The 20031-nt window shown below is 49.0% G+C and overlaps 1 protein-coding gene across 1 annotated transcript in view; it reads right to left on the reverse strand.

Annotated features, from left to right (window-relative positions):
• Nucleotides 1-13671: 13671 nt before the first annotated feature.
• The window catches only part of VWC2L (von Willebrand factor C domain containing 2 like), a 45098-nt gene continuing 38738 nt past the window's right edge, over nucleotides 13672-20031 (reverse strand). The window contains exon 4 of the mRNA XM_030952456.1: nucleotides 13672-15572. Coding sequence (XP_030808316.1) covers nucleotides 15424-15572 — 149 coding nt within the window. The 3' untranslated portion in view covers nucleotides 13672-15423. The remainder of the gene's footprint in view (nucleotides 15573-20031) is intronic.

The following is a 20031-nucleotide window of genomic DNA, read 5'->3' on the forward strand; positions in this document are numbered from 1 at the left end:
CGTGTGCTTCTGCAGCCCCTGCCCGGTGCAGTGCTGCATTCCTGCCCTCAGCAGTTGAGTCCCAGCAGCTGTGTCTGACAGAATGGGAAGATTTTCTATCCTAAGCTCACTAACGTGCTTCTGAAGAGGTGCCAGGTTCTGGTTTTAAACCCAGCCAAGCTTGAACAATTTTATCTGTGGTGGTAGGCACAGGGCTTTTATTAAATTAAAGTCACAGTTTTGTTTAACTGCAAAATCAGAGGCAGATGTTCTCCCCAGCTCAGTCACTCACTCTACAAGGTTTCTGGCCTCTGGTTCTTTGCTTGCTGTGTACCTGTTGCACAAGGTGTGGTAAAAACATCTGGGAAGAGCCTGGAATAAACATTTGGGGGTTTTCCTGTGATGTCTTTTAGTGGCCTCTTAGAGTGTTTGATGAAAGCACCCTTGACTCAGTAAGGAGGATGGAGGAACTGCCCGTACAGAATTGGCAGCTGCTGCAGTGTCTGGGGCTCAGAAGTAGCCTGTCCCTCCCTGGGCTTGGGTCCTGGAAGCTGCAGATGGGGTGTCCCAGCCATCAGCAGGACACCAGGCTTGCCCAGGGAGCTGGCTGGGTGTCTGTGCCTACCCTGCACCCTGGGCCAGCCTGGGACACTCAGGCTTTCACCAATCTCTGGGGCCCCTGAGGGGATTCTCACCAACAGGCAGAGAAAGTGGGGGGGGAGAAAAGAGGCAGGATTTCATTTGGTGTTGTTGCATTCCATCTGCATTTATCAAATCCAAGGAAAAGCCCATAACCTTGCTTTGATTTCCTCCCCACAGGGTCCATGTGTTTCAGCAGGAAGCCTTATTGGTGTGCAGGGAATCTGGGTGCACAAAGGATGGGCACAGTGAGCTCAGCTGCAGTCAGCTGTCCATCAGAACCAGGTCTGGACACAGTCTCATGGTTTCCCTTGGCTTTGAGAGCGTGCAGTCAGGTACTTTGGGCAGGATTTGGACTGAAAGACAGGCTGTGAATGCAAAATGCAGTAGAAGCTCCCAAATTCACACATAAATGAGTGAGTGATCAGGTGCAGCAGCTCCTGCTGTGGTTGTTGCACACTATGATCCATAAGCTGGAAGGAGCCACAGTTCCTGAAGGCCAGGCAAGGCTCTGGATCAGTCTCTGGATGGCACCACAGTGAGCTGTTAAACTGGGAGTGGCACTTGCACTGCAGGCATGAGCAGTAATATTTGACCATGGTAGGTAAACACACCTGAGTGCAGCAGGGAGAGAGGCTCTAACCTGGCCTGGGGATGTGCTGCATAGTCCCAACACTTAATTAGTGCACATTAATCTTAAGTATTTCAGCTCTCTTTGTGTATTACATATTCACTTCTGGTCTCATTCTTTCCCCTTTGTCTTCACATCACTGAAAGAAAAGCACTTAAGTCTTACAATTTCAAAGCAGAACACACAGCAAGTGAAAAAACCCTCAAATAAAGGCATTAGAGGCTGTTCTGTCTCTTCATTGCCATGGTCACTTTCACCTCTTCTGTTCCTCCTTCACACTGTGTCCAAACTGCTCCTGGTATTTCTTTCATCTTCAAAGAGATGATATTAAAGATAATTTTGTACCTGCTGGAGGAAGGAAATCATTGTTTTGGTGCTGCCCAGCCCAGCACAAGAACTTGGGAAGGAGCTCATGTTTCACTGCCCATCAGCATTCGTGTGGCAGTGGGAGAGATTTTATGCAGGCGCTTCAAGGCTCTGCTCTTGGCATGAGCAACAAAATTCCCCTGCTGAAGGGGCACTGCAAAGCTCACTTTCTGAATCCTCACCTCCCCAGAGCCTATTCTGCAGGGTTTCTCTGCCCAAAGCAGATGGGAGAGCTCTCTTTGATCATCTTGCAGTTGTAACCACCTTTGCATGGGTCCCTGCTGTGCCCACTCCAGAATTTTGGCCTCATTCCCTGCATCAGAGCAGTTCCACACTCTGCTTCCCAGGTGTTTCCCTCTAATGCATTTTGCAATAGCAGCTAGTATCAGGAAATCTAGTACCAAAAGGTTAATGAACATCCATTAGTCCTCTTCCACCCCTTCTTCTTTATGTGCTAGTAGAAGACAACCAGTTTCATTAAATACATTAGGTCTGGAAAGGGTTTGGAAGCACTTGAAATTCTGTATGTGCAGAGCTCTGGGGCTGTTAATATTGTCATGTCTAAGCCCTGCAGGTAAAGTGGGATTTGTGGATGTTGAATGAAACCTTTCAGAGTTGGGAGTTTTGGAGACCTGCTCAGGATTACTTGCTTGGCATCTCCTCCTTCTGTGTGGTCTCTCAGCTATGGGCAGGGTAAAGGAGGAGGGATTTGAGGGAAGTTGGGATGGTTGTGTGGGCAGCCGAGCTGGCTTTGACAGCCAGACTGTTCCTCCAGCTGCAGCGAGTGGTTTTCTCCTTCCTTCCCCTGAAGCCAGTATGACAATTTCTGTCCCACTAATTAGAGTGAAGCTGAACCCTGTGAGTATCTCATTGCATTCTCTGACCTGCATTTTAGACAAGGTCAAGCTGTTTCAGTGAAAAAAATCTATTACTCTAACAATCCCAAGTGGCAAGTGGGAGGGCTGGTGGAGGGCTGGCTGTTTGTTTTGCCTCCTGATGTGTTTATGATTTGAGGAGTGTGCCACATGCTCTAATGAAACCTTGTGTTTCAGCACAGCAGACTTTGGAAAGTCAGTAATTCGGGTGGTGGTGCTGTAAGGCCTCCTGTCTCTGTGTGTGTTGGGTTTGCACTGCAAGGTTTGGCAGCAGGAGAAGCTGCTGGAAGCCCCCACAGGAAGGAGTGGCAGAGGCAGCCTGTGACGCACTGACTGCAGCCCCCACTGCCTGTCTCCCTTTGCCACTGGGGGAGAGGAAGTAGACCAAAAAAAAAATCTCTATTTTTAGGTGAAATGGGGACATACAAAGCAGGGTGCATGAGCAGCAAGTTCAAACACAGCAGAATCGTGGCCAAAAGAAAAGAAAAAAGTTCCCACGGGCTTTAATTTCACTTAATGAGAAACCATTCATAGTGTTCCATTTCTGATCCATATCTTTCCATTCCTATTCTAATGGTAATTACTGTAGCAGTTTATTAACAAAGAAATCATTTGATAGCTTTCACATGATCCCATACTTCAAGTATCTAACAACCTATTGATTCGATAGCTTGGCAGCCTTCCTGACTGAGGAGCTGGAGTTTGATTTTTTTAATCACTTTGATCGTCTCACATGCAAAGGATAATTATTTTTCTGGTTGAAACATGGGCTGGATTGCAGAATGATGGAATCTAAGCATGTCCTTGTGTAGGATCCCTGCTGCACCCACAGTCAGAGTGAGCAGTGTCTGTGCTTTTACAGAGGGCTGAGTTACTGCAATCAGGTGTGCACCACACCTGCACAGAGGGGATTGCAATATTTGTCACCACTGAGTGTAATCATGCTGGCCAGAGAGCTGTGGATTCCCCATCCCTGGAAGTGTCCAAGGCCGGGTTGTATGAAGCTTGGAGCAACCTGGGATAGGGGAAGGTGTCCCTGCCCATGGCAGGGGTTGGAACAAGACAGTTTTTAAGGTCCCTTTCAACCCAAACAAATCTGTGGTGATTCTTTGATGTTTTTATTGAGGGTTTTGTGTTTGCACCTGTGTGCCCTGCTCTGCTGAGCCCCAGGTGCTGCATGGAACAGTTTTGCAGTGGCATTTTGGCAGCTCTCCCTTGTGCTGCAGACTCATGGCACTGCTGGGGGATTCTCCTCCCCTTCTCTCACTTTCTCAAGGTGATTGGAGAAGTTTCCCTGGACAGCAACTCCCACTGGGACAGAAGACCAGGACCCTGCAGGATCTCCTGGAGAGCTGTGCAGTTTGTGAGAGGGCACTCTGCCAGAGCACACAAGCCCAGAATTGTGGTCCAGCCCCTCAGAGACAACCAGCAGGCAGTCTGCACTGTCCTGGGATGGCTGTCTGGGATGGCTTGTTTGTGTTTCCATTGGGAGCAGTGTGTGGCATAGGCTACTTGTGCACATTGCTCTTATACTTTTTGAGAATTTCTAGGAGATTGTTCCCAATTTTATTGGAGGCCAGTGTGGGAATTGTGTTTCTGCTGGTCAGTTGGGAAGCTTGCCTAGAATTGAGCAGTTAGACTTGGACCAAATGCCTTTTGTCACATCATGAGCCCTTCTGAAAGGAATCAGGGGAACAAAATGGATGGAAGCAATTTGCTGGAAGTTTTCTCATGCAGGTTTGGAAAGAACAGAAACATCTGGACCTCCACGAGGAGAACCTGCCACCTGTGTCCTCTCAGGGCATTCTATGCACATGCCCCAAATGGGTCCCTGAACTGGTTGGTTAACAATTCATACACTTCTGGAACAGCCTGGGTTGATCATGCAATGCCCAGGTGACCCTACACCCTGTTGGGAATAAGGTGCTGGGAGAACTTGAATTACATGTTGGTCATTTTCTCATCTCATATATCACAGACTGAAAGCTTTATGACTTCAGAGCTTACTGTATTAATTTTATGCATGAGTGCTTTATTTTTTGCCATATGAGATATATCACTGGCTTACTAGAGCAAAATATCATTAGACCTGGAGAAGGATTTGGTCACTTAAACTTTGTCACCACGGATCATTGCACACAGATTATGGAGGGCTGTACTGTGCCATTTCTCATGTGTTTATTAAGTGATTATAAATATTGAACCACGTGCCTTCAGGGGACACTTGAGATCTGGGGCTGCAGCAACATTTCATTGAAAAGGTGGCACACACACACACAGTGATTTGTGCCTCAGCAGGGCCCATCCCAGGGTTTGCCTGGGGAGAAGGCAGAGGTCTGTTCCACCTGAAGGAGCTCACCTCTGTTTTTAGGGATCTGTCACAGACTGGACTCAGTGGTCTCAGAGGTCCTTTCCAACCAAAATGGTTCTGTGGTTCTGTTTTTGTGCATTTTCTGGCATCCTGGTGGATGGCGCTGAGGTCAGGATCCTGTGGCACCCAGGCTCCAGCCCATGTCTGAGCCCTCGAGTGAATCACATCAAAGTGCTTCAGCTGCTTTGGTTTCCTCCATCTCAGTTCAGGATGTCAGTCTTGGAAACACCACAAACCTTTCAGAAGTGCTGAGCCTACAGTGTTTATTGTTTCAATAATAACAAATGGAATTTTTATATGAACCCATAAAATGTAGCTGTTCACCCTGAACATTCCAACTCCTGCACAAGCCATTTCCTGGCATCAGGTGATAGGACATGGGGCGATGGCTTCTGACTGACAGAGGGCAGGTTTAGATTATAGTCAGGAAGAAATTCTTCTCTGGTGAGGCCCTGGCACCTCCAGGTTGCCCACAGAAGCTGTGGCTGCTCTTGGATCCCTGGAAGTGTTCCTGGCCAGGTTGGACAGGGCTTGGAGCAACCTGGGATAGTGGGAGGTATCCCTGCCCATGGCAGGGGGTGGAATGAAGTGGGCTTTGAGGTCCAAGCCAGGCCATTCAATTTCCCAGAGTCTGAAGCTGTGCAGGACCATGGCTGACCACACCAGAGCTCTTCCATTCCTCAGTCACCAAGATCAAAGAGCAGCCCCCATCTCCAGATTTTCCTTTCCATTTGCTGCCAAGACTGCCAGCAACCTGATCCCTTCAGTCAGGTTTTCCAAAGCACTGTGTTCCTCTTCAGTCACTGCAGTAGGTTTTATTTTCCACAGAAAATGAGCTTGTAAAGCATCTGCAGGAGAGCTGGTAAAGGCTGGGCCTGTTCTGGAAATGGATGCTTCTTTAGGTCCCTTCTTTTCATGTAAAATTTTATATTAAAATCTTTCCTGCTGGATAAAGCACAAGCTGGAATTGTAGCTGTTCTCCATTTCTGGATTTCCACTTATAACTGAACAACTCAGGCCCACCTTTGATTCAGTGATCCACAGAAGAAAACACAAACCTGCTGTCTGCCTCTTAAAAGTTAATTAATGCTTCTGTGATTCACTAATGAAAAAGACCAAGATGAGAAATAGGTGAGCAGTAAAGAGCTGCGTAAATTCACCAACAAAGCTGACAGAAGCCTGCACTTGTGTTCTGAGCCTGAGACCACGAAGAAATGGGGTTAAAATGATTTGTGCCCCGGAGAAGGAAGAATTTCCTTCTGTTACATGACTGCATGTAACTTTTATTAGTTTGATGATGTACACGGGGACTATTTCTCTTGGAAATGGCTTTTTGGTTAACATTTCATTTTCCTCCCCAAAGTTAACTCTCTTGCAGTGATAGGAAACACAACTCCCTGCAATTTCCTAGCCCCCAACTTTATTAATGGCACTTGTTGTCATTGCAAATGATCTATTTCAGGCCAGGCCACAAAGCTTTTGTTTTGCAGGTGAGCGAGCCCTCTCCCCTCTATTGCACAGCATCTCCACAGCAGGGCAAGGCTGAAAAATTGCTTAATAAAAAATAGCAAGAATAAAACTTTTATTTATATCAGCTGCTGCTCTTTAGGAATTGGAGTCTGTGCACCAATTTGATGTCGCTGAATTGTCCTGGGTTTTGGTGTGACCTCTCCCAATATTGCATTTCCAGCCTTTGTCACTTTGGTATTACCCAGTGCATCCAAATAACACCTGCAAAAGAACCAAGGTCACTCATGCCTGCAAAAGGCACAGGTTTCCAGGGCTTGAGAAGTGATGCAGATGACCTGGCAGTGGATTAAGATACATTTATCACCAAATAGATATGGGAAAATCAGATGGAGTGGCCTCTTGGCATGGGAATCATTTCCTGTGGGGAATGGAGCTTTTAAGGCCATGTCTTGGGAGTGGGGAGAGATTCCTGCTCCTGTTGGTGCTGGATCTGCCAACTTCTCATGAGGCCAGTTTTTACCCCTGCATCTTCTCCAGGAGCAGGTTCTGGTCCAAATTTCTGTTTGTTTGAAGGGAATGTGGCTCAGTTGTTTTCATGTTTCTTTTTTTCCCATTTTCTAACCTGCTTGGTTTCTCTTTTCTCTTCATAGGCAACAGAAAGGCTTTAGCTTCAGGGCTTCCCTCCAGCACTGGTGGCCCCTGCACATGGAGGTAGCAGAATCTTTGCTATGTGTTGTGTTCTACAGTTGTTTCTGTTCTCAAAAGAGTAGTTTTAGTCTCAAATTTAAGGTCAAATGCCATGGCTGGGTAACACTACTTGGAGAGTGTGCCTGACAGAATGACAGAACAAGTCTGTGGTGGATGTGGGTGGATTTCTCAAAGCCCCTCTGTGCTCTGCTCGAGGTTAGAGGTGCAACAGGCCAACCCTGTGCAGTGGCACTTCCCTTGCTGGGGTAACTCCTTCAGAGGTTGCTTCAGTGGTCAGGAATTCAGGTGTGCATCCACCTAAACTTTTATTTCTATGCTGACCTAACCGGCAGGATCTTGTCTCTTATCTGGGGATTTCTTATTTCTGCTCTTAACATGATTTCACAGAAGCAAATTCCTGTATTTCTGCCAGAAGGCATCACCCTCGTGGGTAGCATACAAACACTGGGGGAGTTTTGGCCTAGGAGATGATGGCTTTGGTTTGGGATCCACCTTCTCAAATCCAGAAGTGTAGGGGGATAGAATATAAGAAAATAAAGATAGTATAGGAAGTAATCTTACCCCTAAGGAGTTGCAGCTGGGCCAGTTAGCAAAGATTAGGAGCAGGCCTGACTTTACCAGGCCACAGCTGTACCCAATGAGCAGAAGAGTGCTATAAAAGAGTAGGGTGGCTGCTTGAGAAGGGAACTGGAGTCAGTTGGCTGCTTTGTGAAGCAGGAAGAGTCAGTGCTCTGGGGAGCTGCCCATGAGAAACACCAAGAAGGTATGGAACCTTTGTGATAAGGAGCCAGCAGTGTGGAACCCCTGCAAGACACAGGGGATGCAGAGAGGTGAGACTGCAAATGGTGATTTGGTCCCCGTGCTCCAGCTGGATGGAGACCAGCCTTGGATCATCTCAGAAGCACCCAAGAGGAGCAGGCAGGGAACCCCCATGCTCTCATGGCACTTGTGCCATGGTTTTGGGGATTGTCTTTCCCTTCCCCCTACTCTCCTGCCCAAGGCACCTGCACCTCCTTCCATTTAATGTTTTTCACACTGCTGACAAAAGCAGTGGGATTTAGGATGTCTTTTAGGAGAGCTTAAATATCCCAGGAGCTTCCCAGCAGGATAACAACCACACTTTATTATCCAGGCACGTCTCCATTTGCTTTCCCTTCAGCTGGGGGGCAGGGAGGGGCAGTGCTGTTTGTTTGGAAATGCAATTAGCCCAAGTGCTCGGGCCCATGGCCAGCCAGGAGGATAACCTTGAATCCAGGGAAGTTAGGGGAAATTTAAAGCCATCTGCAGCTGCAATGGGTCCCCACACACCCCTTTGGCTCTGAGGCTTCTATTCCTGACAATAAAGTGCCAGAAGATTCGCACTACAATGGGAAATTGCTTCTTTGGGTATCACAGTATCTTGACTTAGCAGTGCTTTAACCTCGGCCTCATGCTTCCTGTGGGGCCTGTTTGCTGGGCTGCACAAGTGCCCACAGCAGCCAGCAATGTATAGGATTTTCCATCTGAGGAAAATTAAACCCCAGAACCTTTACCATCCTCTCGATGCCAGACATGCTCTACCTGCATTAACTTGAGCTTAATGGACTGCAAAACGAGCCTTTCAGCCTGTATGGGAGTGGATTATTTGCAGCAGAGCAAGTTCCTCACATTTTTATCTCCTCCCTTTCCCAAAGCTTTTGTCCTTTGGAAAAAAAAAAAAAAGAGAGAAAAGGCAAGCACAGCCAAATTGTAGGAAGAGAGTGGGGCCCTAGGAAGTCCAGAGAACTGTTTGGGCAAGGCAGAGGTGCATCCACCAAGTCAGGTAAGTAATGAAAAGACCAGTGACCATTGCTCCCTGTCTCTGAAACCAAACTGATGTTTATTAGCCAAGATCTTGGTGGCAGTGTTGGGGATGGTACAAACTCTCTGTGCCACACTTTTCAGCACACCAGCTGAACTCCTCACCCTGGCTTTATTGCAGCCTTTCCCAAAGTCCTCCAGATGGGACCTGAGGCTGCAAAAGACAGAGCCTGGTGCTGGTGGGATGCTCCTGTCTGCAGTGCCCGCTCATCACCTCCCCTGTTGCACAAGGGGTGATGGTTTTACACTGGAGGAGGGGCAGTTTATACTGCATGTGAGATGGTTTTTGCACTGAGGGTGGTCAGGCCCTGGCACAGGCTGCCCAGGGGTGGTGGCTGCCCCAGCCCTGGACACATTCAAGGCCGGGTTGGATGGAGCTGTGAGCAGCTTGGGCTAATGGGAGGTGTCCCTGCTCATTGCAGGGGGTTGGATTAGGTGGACATTAAAGGTCTCTTCCAACCCAACTATTCTGTGAGTCTGTGACGATCACACATTGTTTGGAAGGACAATTTAAAGCCTGGTGAGCCCCCTTTTTCACCTGCTTCCTTGGAGTTTTGCCTTCAGATTCACAAGATTTTTTTCCCATATTCCATAGGCTTGGATTTGGCTGTTTCTCCAAACACAGAGCCAAGGTACCACTGAATCCCTGAAGAGACAATCCATATAGATAACAGGATAATCCCTGTGCAAACTGGGAGGGAGAATGGGCTGGTGGTTTCTCTTTAGGCTTTCATGGGTTATCACTGTCAAGACAAGCAGCATGGAACATTGTGTGTGTTTAATGACCAAAAGTACCTTCACTGTGTCCTTCCCAGTGCCAGATGCCTTACAGTCTAAATGAGGATCTTTAATAGAGGCATTAATTATTACTGAAACCCTGCTTTGTCCCACTGAAACAAGTCTAATAGCTCACACTTGCTCTGCCTCTCTCCTCCTTTCCCCAGATCCCCATCTCCTGTATCTGATGCCAGCATCAGGAAGGCTCCTTTCTCCTGGCTGCTTGGGCCACCAGCATGGGGTGCTGTGCAGAAAAGGTCAGGCACAGGTCCAGCTCCAGGGCTGCTCCATGAGCTGAGGATTGGGAAGGATGCCCTGAAACTGTCAGAAAGCATCACTTGGGGCTGCCATACCCACACCATTGCCTTCTTTTGTGGGAAGCCCAGTGCCAAGAAATCATCAGCTCCCAGGGATGCAGGTAACTAATTGAAATAATTAATTAAATGCAGATCTCTCTTGCTCACCACAGGCTGGTGAGGTCCTGGCACAGGGTGCCCACAGAAGCTGTGGCTGCCCCCAGATCCCTGGAAGTGCCCAAGGCCAGGTTGGACAGGGTTTGGAGCAGCCTGGGACAGTGGAAGGTGTCCCTGCCCATGGCAGGGGGTGGAATGGGATGATTTCTGAGGTTCCTTCCAACCCCACCATTCCTGATTCTATGAAATAGTGGCTCTAGGGGAGCCAGCACAGTCAGAGGACATGAACTCCTGAGAAAGGAGAGGCTTTGTCTGGAGCAGCCATGGATAAGACTCAGCTGTCTGTCTGTCCAAAAGACAAGGCCATCTCTGCAGATGGGTGCAACCATCACCTGCCCCCAGGGACGAGAGCAGGCAGTGCTGGCAGGTGTGGGGGGATAGAGTGTAAGAGAATAGTGCAGAAGGTAATCTCACCCCTGAGGAGTTGCAGCTGTACTAATTACCAGAGATTAGGAACAGGCCTGCCCTTAACAGGCCACAGCTGTGGCCAATAATGATGAGTGTTATAAAAGAGTGGGTGAGCTGGGTGAGAAGGGAGCTAGAGTTTGTTGGCTGTGCTGTGAGGAGATGCCCATGAGAAATCACCAGGAAGGTATGGAACTTTTGCAATAAGATGACAACAGGCAGGGGAACCATCTTGTTCTGTGCCATCCCAAAGGAGCCTGGCTTAGCTTTTGTGTTGGGTTCTGTTTTTCCTTCCAATTTCCTAGTGCTTAATTATCCCTTTGTCTGTGTGGGGCTGAGTGAGCTGGCATCTTCTGAGAGCAGAGCTCTTTTAGGTACTGGACTTAGTCGTGGTAAAAAGATACTTTCTCTTAAAAAGAAAAAAGGTAATCTATCTGCAAGTACAAATGGTATATTATGATATATAATTTACCATATGGTCTATATACCATTTAATATTCCATATGGTATATTAGATGGCCCTTGAAATGTTCCAACCCAAACCATTCTATGATCCTAAATATATAAATACAGGCAATTCCTTTCCATGCCTTCCATCCCCTGTGTTTTAAAAGCTAAGCTTGCACACCACAAGGAAGCTGGATTCTTGATAAATTTTTCATTTTCTCTATTGACTTGCTGTTGCAAACCCATGTCCTTTTGCTGTGTAAAGGGCATTCATTTGCCCTGTATCCACATGGGCCCTCTTTCCCCTTTAACAACCACCAGAGAGAAACACTTTATTGCTCTTGCTGTGCTGGAATCCTGGGATTTGCTCTTGGCTTTTACCTCTAGCAGAGCTGTGGCTGCACAGGGGTTGCTGCAGTGGGTCTGTTCTCCAGGGGATGGTCACCAGGGCACTCAGCTCACTGTGTGCCACTCAAGCCATGGTGTGCTGCTGCCTCAGGAGCCCTGCTAGGATGGAGAGTACCCCAAGGTGGGGATTTTCCCAGGCTCAGCCTGGTTTGGAGCTCAGCCCTGCTGTGCTCCGGAGCCGAGTCATTCCCCCTGGGGTGCGCAGGAAATAATTCTGTAATTATAAAACAATCTTGACTAATGGCATATTAATGAGGACAGGGAAAGGTGATGCTCCTGGGATGGGCTTCCCCACTGCTAGGAGAAGGAGGAGGGAATTGTACACAGCTGCTGCATTTGGGGGGCAAAAATGGCATCACATCAGCAAGGTTTGGGTGCAAGAACCCTAAGGAAGGACTTTTCCTGACTCTGGGTCTATTTCGTCTGCAAAATTCACTGTTGCTCCTGAAGGTGCTGCCTCTGAGCTGTCCACTCTCTGACCAGCTCTTTTGCTCCAGTTTGAGTCCTTTTGGCTCCCTGTTCCAGCCACATCTGCCGGGCTGTACCATTGCTATCTGCCCTTGTTTTTCGAACCCATCACCTCTACCTTTCCCTACTTTCTGCCCTACCAAGCCCTCTGCTCTTCTTCACCCCTCAGCATCTTTCCTCACCTTTATCCACCTTCTCTCCTCCATCTCCTACAAACACCTGATGTATTTTCAGTAGTGTCAGCCTGAGGGCACAAGGAGGATGGTGCCCACAGAGGAGGTTGTGCTCTCCCATCTGATAACATATGTACCAGGCACCTTTCCCTTCAGCTGGCAGCCTCTGGAAGCCCAAGATGAACCTTTCAACAAGATTAAAGAGATGGTATTAATTGCTATCGATCACGGGTCAACAAATTAAATTGCATCTGCAACTGCATCTCTGAAAGGTCTAAATGAGAAGAGTAGTTAATGGCTCTGGCTGGCCCAGAGCTGTGATTAATTAAAGAAAGAAATGAACTACAACATTGGAAAAAAAAAAAAAGGAAGGAGATTGGGATGAGGATGACATTCTGTGGTGTATCTGGAGAGTGCCTGATGGGAATTCAGTTCTGGCTCTATCCTGGCAATGGTTTTTGGGGCTACTGGCACCCCAGTGCTGTGGGGACACTGCCCACCTGTGACTGGCAACTCTTCCACATCAACAGTGGAAGTTTTCCTAGAAAATGATCAGTGCCCTTTCCTTCTCCCTGTGGTCCCAGAGCTGTGGGATCCCTCAGTGGGACTGTCTGACACTGCTGGATGTGGGGGAATCAGTTTCCCTTCTACAGCCTGAGCCACAGAGACCTTGCAGACACATCCGCCATGGGATCTGCAGGGTTTTCCCTCATGTGACCCACAGCATGCTCCTGCTCCCTCTGTGGGGTCCTTGGGATCAAGGGCTCCCCCTCCATCTCCCCCTTCTTCCCATTTTTTTTCCACAGTGCTGTGCAAGAGTGAAGGGCAAAATCCTGAGCATTGCCCTGTTCCTTAGCAATCTCCTGCTCTTCCCATGCCAATCCAGCACTGCAGCATCCCCCTGGCAGCTGGGACAAAAGTACTCCTGGGTGGGAATAAGGGTGCTACTGTGACTCCTTGGGAAATAATGAAGTAGCACAGCATGGAATGGAGATGGTGCTTAATTAATAACGAAGAAAATAATAATATGTGGCACGTATAGTGCTGTACTTGTTCCAAGCACTGTACAAACATTAACTACAGTAATTAAGCTGTAATTAATTAGAGTAACTACTAATCAGTGTAAATAATGATGCATCTGGAGGTACCAAAAGGAGTTTGTGAACTGAAAGCAAATTTCCATGTTCAGGAAATGGTATCAAATACAAAATGGCACCAGTAAAAGTAATAAAAAAGCAGATGGAGGTTGGAGCGAGAACCTGGGAGCCGTGTTGGTCCATGGCAGCTCCACAAATGGGAATCCTGGTTTGGCAAAGCAAAACTGGTGTAGTGAGTTACTGCTGAAGCACTCCCTGAGCAACCCATCCCAGCCACAGGATTCTCATGGCTACTTCCAGGCTCCCCATCTGCTCCTCCCACCCCAGCTGCACTCACCAACCCTGTGAAGAGGCAGGAACTGGAGCAAGGGATGAGATGGGGAATTGGGAGCTTGAGGGGCTGATGATCAGCAGAGTAAAATACACCACAAATATGTAACTTTGGGGTTGTTTTGCTGGTTCACACACTTTATATTTAACAAAATAATTTTTTAATAATATAGTCTTTTACACATCAAATATTGTTTCTAGGACCCCTCCCTCCCATTTGTACAGATTTTTTTTTCTCACTAGTTTCAGGCACACTATTGTTTGTAAGTTTTGAAACTGGATAGTCATTGACAGGCAACAGCTTACAAAGAGATGTGGTGATGATGTCTGGAATGGTACCAGCTCGGCCTGCAGGGAGCCAGTGCTCAGCCACAGGACAGCATTGCTGTGCTGAGTGCTCCTCCCACCCCTGCCCTCCAGGAAAACACCAACATGGGGAAGAAATGAAAGTAGAAAGGCATTAGTGTGTATGAACTGAGCCTGATGTGCTGATCTGCTTCAGTGAGGATGCTGTGGGGAGATTTGCTGCCATCACTGAGAGCAGGTGCTGGACTGGAGCCTGAACTGTGAACAAAAGGAGCAGCACCACCCCCAAGGATGGCATTGACCAAAAAGCAGGGAACCAGGCATGGACAGAGATGGGAAAGGCCCCTGTGCTTGCCTGGCCAGGCAGGGAGGTGACATTGGTGGCTTTTTTTTCACAGTATTGCCTGGGAGCTGCAGCCTGAGAAAGGAGGAGGTACCAGTGCTGGAATCCCTTGGCTGCTGGGGACCTGTGCTCCTGGCAGGCAGGCACAGAAAGCAGCTGCTTTTGAGGGACAGCCCTGACAGGAGCCCAGCCCAGCCCTGCTGCTCCATGGCTTGCTCTGTCCCCAGCTGTGTGGATGCTCCCAGGGAGAGCCAGGGCAGCTCCCTCCCACTGCAGCAAAGGGTCTCACCTGCCAGTGAGCCAGTTTAGTGCTGCCACAGCCATGGGACATTCCTGGACACCTCCAGAGTGGGGTGATCCCATATTTTACTTGTGACCTGCTGTCACTGAAGGCCATGAAACACTGCCCTTGGCTCCAGTGAGAGCAGCCTGGGGATGGGACAAGGCAGGTGAGCACATGCTCAGCCCAGGAACCAGGGACAGGTGGGGCCCTCTTCCTTCTGCTCCACCACTGATGCCCCAGCCAGGTATCACACACAAACAAGCCAGGTAAGATGTTGCTTTCATGGAGCACCTTCTGGCTGGCTGCCCCAGCCTGCCCATGCCGCTGCTGTGGCCTCTGTTCCCATCAAGGTCACACTGACTGTGTAGGTGTCTTCAACTTTATTGTCCCCACTCAGTGGAGAATGTGTAACACAGATACAGCTTTGTGTCGTGGCTGTCCAGTCTATACCTGTGCATCTACCTCGGTCCTGCTGCAGGTTACATTCCAGTTGGGATTTTTTTAACCCCCCCAATCCCTTATAATCTACCTCCCTGCTGTCCTTAGTGCCACCTGTGCTTACAGACACAATCCAAATGCTCCACCTATTGCTCCACTTGCAGCTGTATTGCCCCGATGATCCCAGCTTAGGAAGAGGCTTAAAAAAAATCAAATCACAATAGCAAAAAAACCTTCAAATAAATAACTGTGAAAAACCCCAGGATCCACACTGCAGAAAGTGAGAGCGGTGACTCCATCGGTGCCTCAGGCATCTCCAGGCCAGGAACATGCACGGGCTGTTCTCCTGCTGTCCTCCCCTGCCAGCACCTGTGACTCCCACAGCAGAGCAGGCACCTGGACCCAGGAACAGAGAGTGTACAGAGGGACAGGAGCTGCAGGGGACACCCTGCCCCACAGGGACCCAGCTCTGCTCACGTGGCACCCGCCCAGGGCTTGCAGCTGGCAGGAGGTCGGACATGTGGGCAGCATCGAGGCCATTCCTTCATCATCATCATCATCACCATCACTGTGAGCGGGCTGTTGGCCAGGGGGCTGCTACAGAGCCTGCTTGCCCTGGCACTCGCGCTTGGAGCACTGTGCTGGCTTCCACCAGTCCCCGTTGTGGCAGTGGCAGATGTTGCAGTCGTCCACCTTCACCTCGATGCCCGCGGGAATAATGGTGGTGCCCGCAAAGCAGTTGGGACCTGCGGAAACACACGGGGGAAACAGGATAAATACTCCATGTTTGGATGGGGCAGCGCTCTGCCCTGAGCTTGGGACAGGCAGGGACCCATGGGGAACAGGATAAATACTCCATGTTTGGATTGGGGCAGTGCTCTGCCCTGAGCCTGGGACAGGCAGGGACCCATGGGGAACAGGATAAATACTCCACGTATGGATGGGGGCAGCACTGTGCCCTGAGCCTGGGACAAGCAGGAACCCAGTGCCAGCCCTTTGCTGGCCATGTCACCAGCACTGCTGTCTGCAGCAATGTTCCCACCTTGCTCAGTGCCCAGCCATGGACCCACAGCAATCCCCTCTCATTTTATGGTTGCACTCAGGCACTAAAGGGGAAAATAAAGGGCCTCAAAACTTTCCTCTCTGTTTCTAGAACAAATGGCATTGGCAGTCAGCTTTTTCTACTTGGCTGACCACTAATTTAGTACCTCTTTCTCCTTAAATTTTGGCTGCAGGATGGACAAGACCATGAGGACAAGCATGAGGACACAGCCCAGCCTTCACTGCTCCAGTCTGGTAAAGCTGCAGAGACAAGAGCCAGTCCATCCCCTAGGGCCATTGGCAGCCATGCTCCAACACCAGGTAACCCCAAGGACCTCCACCAGCTTGGAGCCATTAACCAAAAATTATTCCTTCCATCACAAATTATTCCATCACCTCTCAAATTAGCTTTCTCATAAAATCTTGGTTATTCTCCTCAAAGGTAATTCCTTTAATCTGCTTATTATTGCTTTGGATATTTTTTTGGCTTCTTTTTTACACAATATCAAAGCTGAGGAGCAAGTCAGCAAGGATCTTATTTCCCAGTCACAGAATGGTTGGGTAGGAAGGAATCTTAAAGCCCTTTCCTCCTCCTCATAAAAGCCCCACAAATATCCACTGCCCATCTCTTCCTCTGCAAGATCTCTCCTCTTCCCCTCTTATTCCTTCACTGCTTAGTGCCAGGAATTAATGTCAGAGCCACACAAAAAATTCAAGGCAGTCACACTGGTGGCATGGGGGGAGCATAAAGACATTCAAAAATTGTTTTGTGGCTCGAGTGCTGCTCTGAAATGTCACCCCTTGACTGGCCACCAGTTTTAATCTATGCCTCCAGTGCACGAGGTGCATTCCAAAGGAGAGAGCGTGTACAGACATGGAATTATGGGCAAGTTGTTCCTTAACGCTTAGGTTTAAGGCTGGGAAAGGGAAATGGGGTCCTTTACAAGGCTGGAATCAGGCTGAGCTGTAGCCAGCCCAGTCCAGGGTGCCAGAGAGCTGTTTATGAGTGCCCTGGGTCAGTAAGGTGCTCCTCAGGGCCCTTTGCTGAACAGGCCACGAGTCTGGCAGGGCTGGGCTTAACCAGACAATTCGGGGTGCCTGAGTGTTCCTTGTGTTTCAGCAGCCTCCTGCCTTCATTAAAGGCCCCTTCAAACATGGCCTGCTCTGGACTCCCATGGCAAAAACCCCCTCCTTTTCATGGTAATGTAAGCAAAACAGCTTCCTCTGGAGATTAGGGTGGCAAGGAAAGGGGAAGATCATCTTCCCTCTTGTTGCCCTGCCTTTTGAGCAACTCATTTGAGAGGCCAGTGCTGCCTCCACACCCACACGTGTCTGCAGACACAGCTTTGTCTGGAATTGCAGCACTGCCAGCCCATTCTGGGGGCTGGGAGCAGATGGGACGCTGGCACTGAGGGAGCCAGCAGGGTTTTCTCACTCACAGGTGAGTCAGCTTTGCCTCCCAGACAGGCTTTGGGGGCCCAACACCTCCCTCATGGCACTTTGGCACCTCAGTGGTGCAGGGACCATGGTCAGCCAAGGGTGATGGCACTGGGACTGGCTGATGGGGTGCAGCCAGCTGGGAAAAGGTTATTTTTCCTTCATCCTGCTTATCTGTCCATTCCTTGGCTGCCCTTTCTCCTCTCAGCAGCCCCAGGTCTCTTCTCCCTCCTGAGCTTCCCCAGCAGGTCATATACAAATAAAACAACTAATAAATACCATTTATTAATGCCCCAGGACAGGGAGGAGCAGAAAGCAGACCCTGAAGCAAAGAGGAGATGGATGAGGGGGATGTGCTTAAGGTCCCCATTGGAGAGGGGATCCCCTACTCTGGGGACAGCAGCACAGCAATGTCCCTGTCCCAGCCAGGGACATGGGGCAGCTCTGCACATCTGTAATTAAACATTAATGATCTGCTCCTCTGTAATTGAACACTAATGATCTGCCCCTCTGATCACTGTTGAGCCTGGAGGGACCTGGCAAACATCTCTGTGTCTACCAGAAGATCCTTGGGATACTGCCCCCATCCCAAAGGGGGAAAATGACAGCTCTGGTGGGTAAATCCCAGGGACTGCCAAACCAGCCCCCACTGCAGCAGCACTGAGCATCCGTGGGCTGCCCAGGGAGCTGCAGTCACAGGCTGAACTCAGGGGAAAATCACAGCAATTGGGTTTGTTTTCTTTCTTCTTGGCTTTCAGCAAAATGGAGGAAAACATGACCCCGGGCTCTGCTGACATCTGGCCTCCTGTGGGATATTCTGCCTCTCTCCAGACAGACTTTAGTACTTTAATTTGGGCCAGCACTGCCACTGCTCTGGGCCTTTTCTTTCCCAGCACTCTCAAAATAGCCCCTTCTGCATTGCCTGAGTGAAATGGTTTCTTTTGCTCACCACAGTGAGCTGGACAGAGCTTTATTGCATCCTCTCTCTCCCACTGCTATCCCCCATCCTACAGAAACATGGATTTCTAACAGAAGGCAAAATTTCCACACTGCATGTGTGATAATTCAACTTCAATTCCCACTGCCTGAAATCCAGTTTTCCAGCACAATCACTACCAGCCAGCCTCTCCCCCTCTGCTTTTTTTTTTCTCCCCCATTTAAATTTCTCTCACCTTCCCATGGAAAACTGGATCCTGTTTGTCCAAACTGGGATGCAGCGAGCGTTGCACCCGCAGTGAAGGTGTGAGGAAGAGGCACTCAGAGAAAGAGCCTGCACTGCTGGAATTTCGGTGCAAATGTGCCATGGCACAGAAAATGCTGCTTGGCAGGAGCACAAGTCACCAGGGAGATTTCCAGAAACTTTGGGATTTATAGAGCTGGCAGCTGCTGGTGGAGATAACCTCCAGCACCTGGGGTCTGCATGGCTGTGCCATGTGCCTTGGAGAGGCTGCAGCCCTTAAAGCCACAGCAAGAAATCAAGTCCTGTTTGGGTTTTTTCCCTGTGCAGCAGAGCTCAACAGACTCTTTTAAATTCTCTAATATTATTTTTCCCTCCCAACATTTCAAAAGCTCAGGGCCCCAACCCAGCACTGCTGAGCACTGGCCTGAGCTTTTCCCACCACAGCTGCTTGGAGGAACTGGATGAGACCAAGATCTGCCAAATCAATGCCAAAACAAACCCCCAAGGAATGACACAGAACAGCAGCATGGGTTTTTTAATTATCATTCAAAGGAGGACACTGCTCAGAAATATTTGATGACATGTCAAGCACATCAGGTTACTTAGGATAATAGCAGCAGGAACAAGAAGCTGCTTTGGGCAAGGGCTCTTGTCCTGCTCTCGGTAAAAGCATCTTAAACCACGACTGTGATGATAACAGGACACTAATCACCCTTTTCCTTGCTCAGGGAGACTGATGGGAGAAGTTTGCTGCTCCCACAGACAGTGTAATAGTGAGATTTGCTTTGCTTAATATAGTTAATACTCATAAAAGCCAGCAGCACTCCAGGCTGTTTGCTAGAACAGCTGTGAAGATTTTTATGGAGATGTATTAGGGACATTCAGATGCTGGTTTGATGGGAGAGATGTAAAAAACATCATATTTGGTTTGTGGTTTGGGGAGAATGATGGAAAATTCTGCAACCATCTGCTGAAGACCAAGTACTTGGGTGATGACCCTGCTCCACTGCACCCCTGTTCCAGAAGGACAACACCACGAGCTGATGCCTTGGAGCCACTGTGTGAGATCAGCAGGGTCCCCCCAGCTCCTTGGGACTCCTCAGATGGGTTTTACTGAGCTCAGCAGCTCTGCCCGTGGCTCTCAGCAGCTCTGAATTTAGCTTTGTGTGTGCAGAGAAGCAATAAAAGGAAATCAAATGTTAATCAAACAGCAAGCACGGATCACTTCAGGCCAACTGTGATATTCAGATGTGCCCTGAATAGCATCTTGCCCCAGACAAAGCTCACAGTCTCCACCAGAACGTCTCATTGTGCAGCCTCTGATTCCAGCAAGAGCAGAAGCTTCCCCTCAGTAAAACATGTCTCCTGCCACTTCTCTGAGAGCCTCCCCATCCCTTTAGGAAATATTAAAGCTGACTCCAGGAGAAATTAGCTTATTCAGTCAATGGATTCCATCAAGGAGAGAGAGGTGCTGATGGCTACGCTTATCTGCCCAGTTAAGACAGCTGCTAAACAGCAGCTCAATGCAGCAGCCATCCCTCAGGCTC

The sequence above is a fragment of the Camarhynchus parvulus genome, chromosome 7 (genome assembly GCF_901933205.1).
Source record: "Camarhynchus parvulus chromosome 7, STF_HiC, whole genome shotgun sequence".
NCBI lineage: Eukaryota > Metazoa > Chordata > Aves > Passeriformes > Thraupidae > Camarhynchus > Camarhynchus parvulus.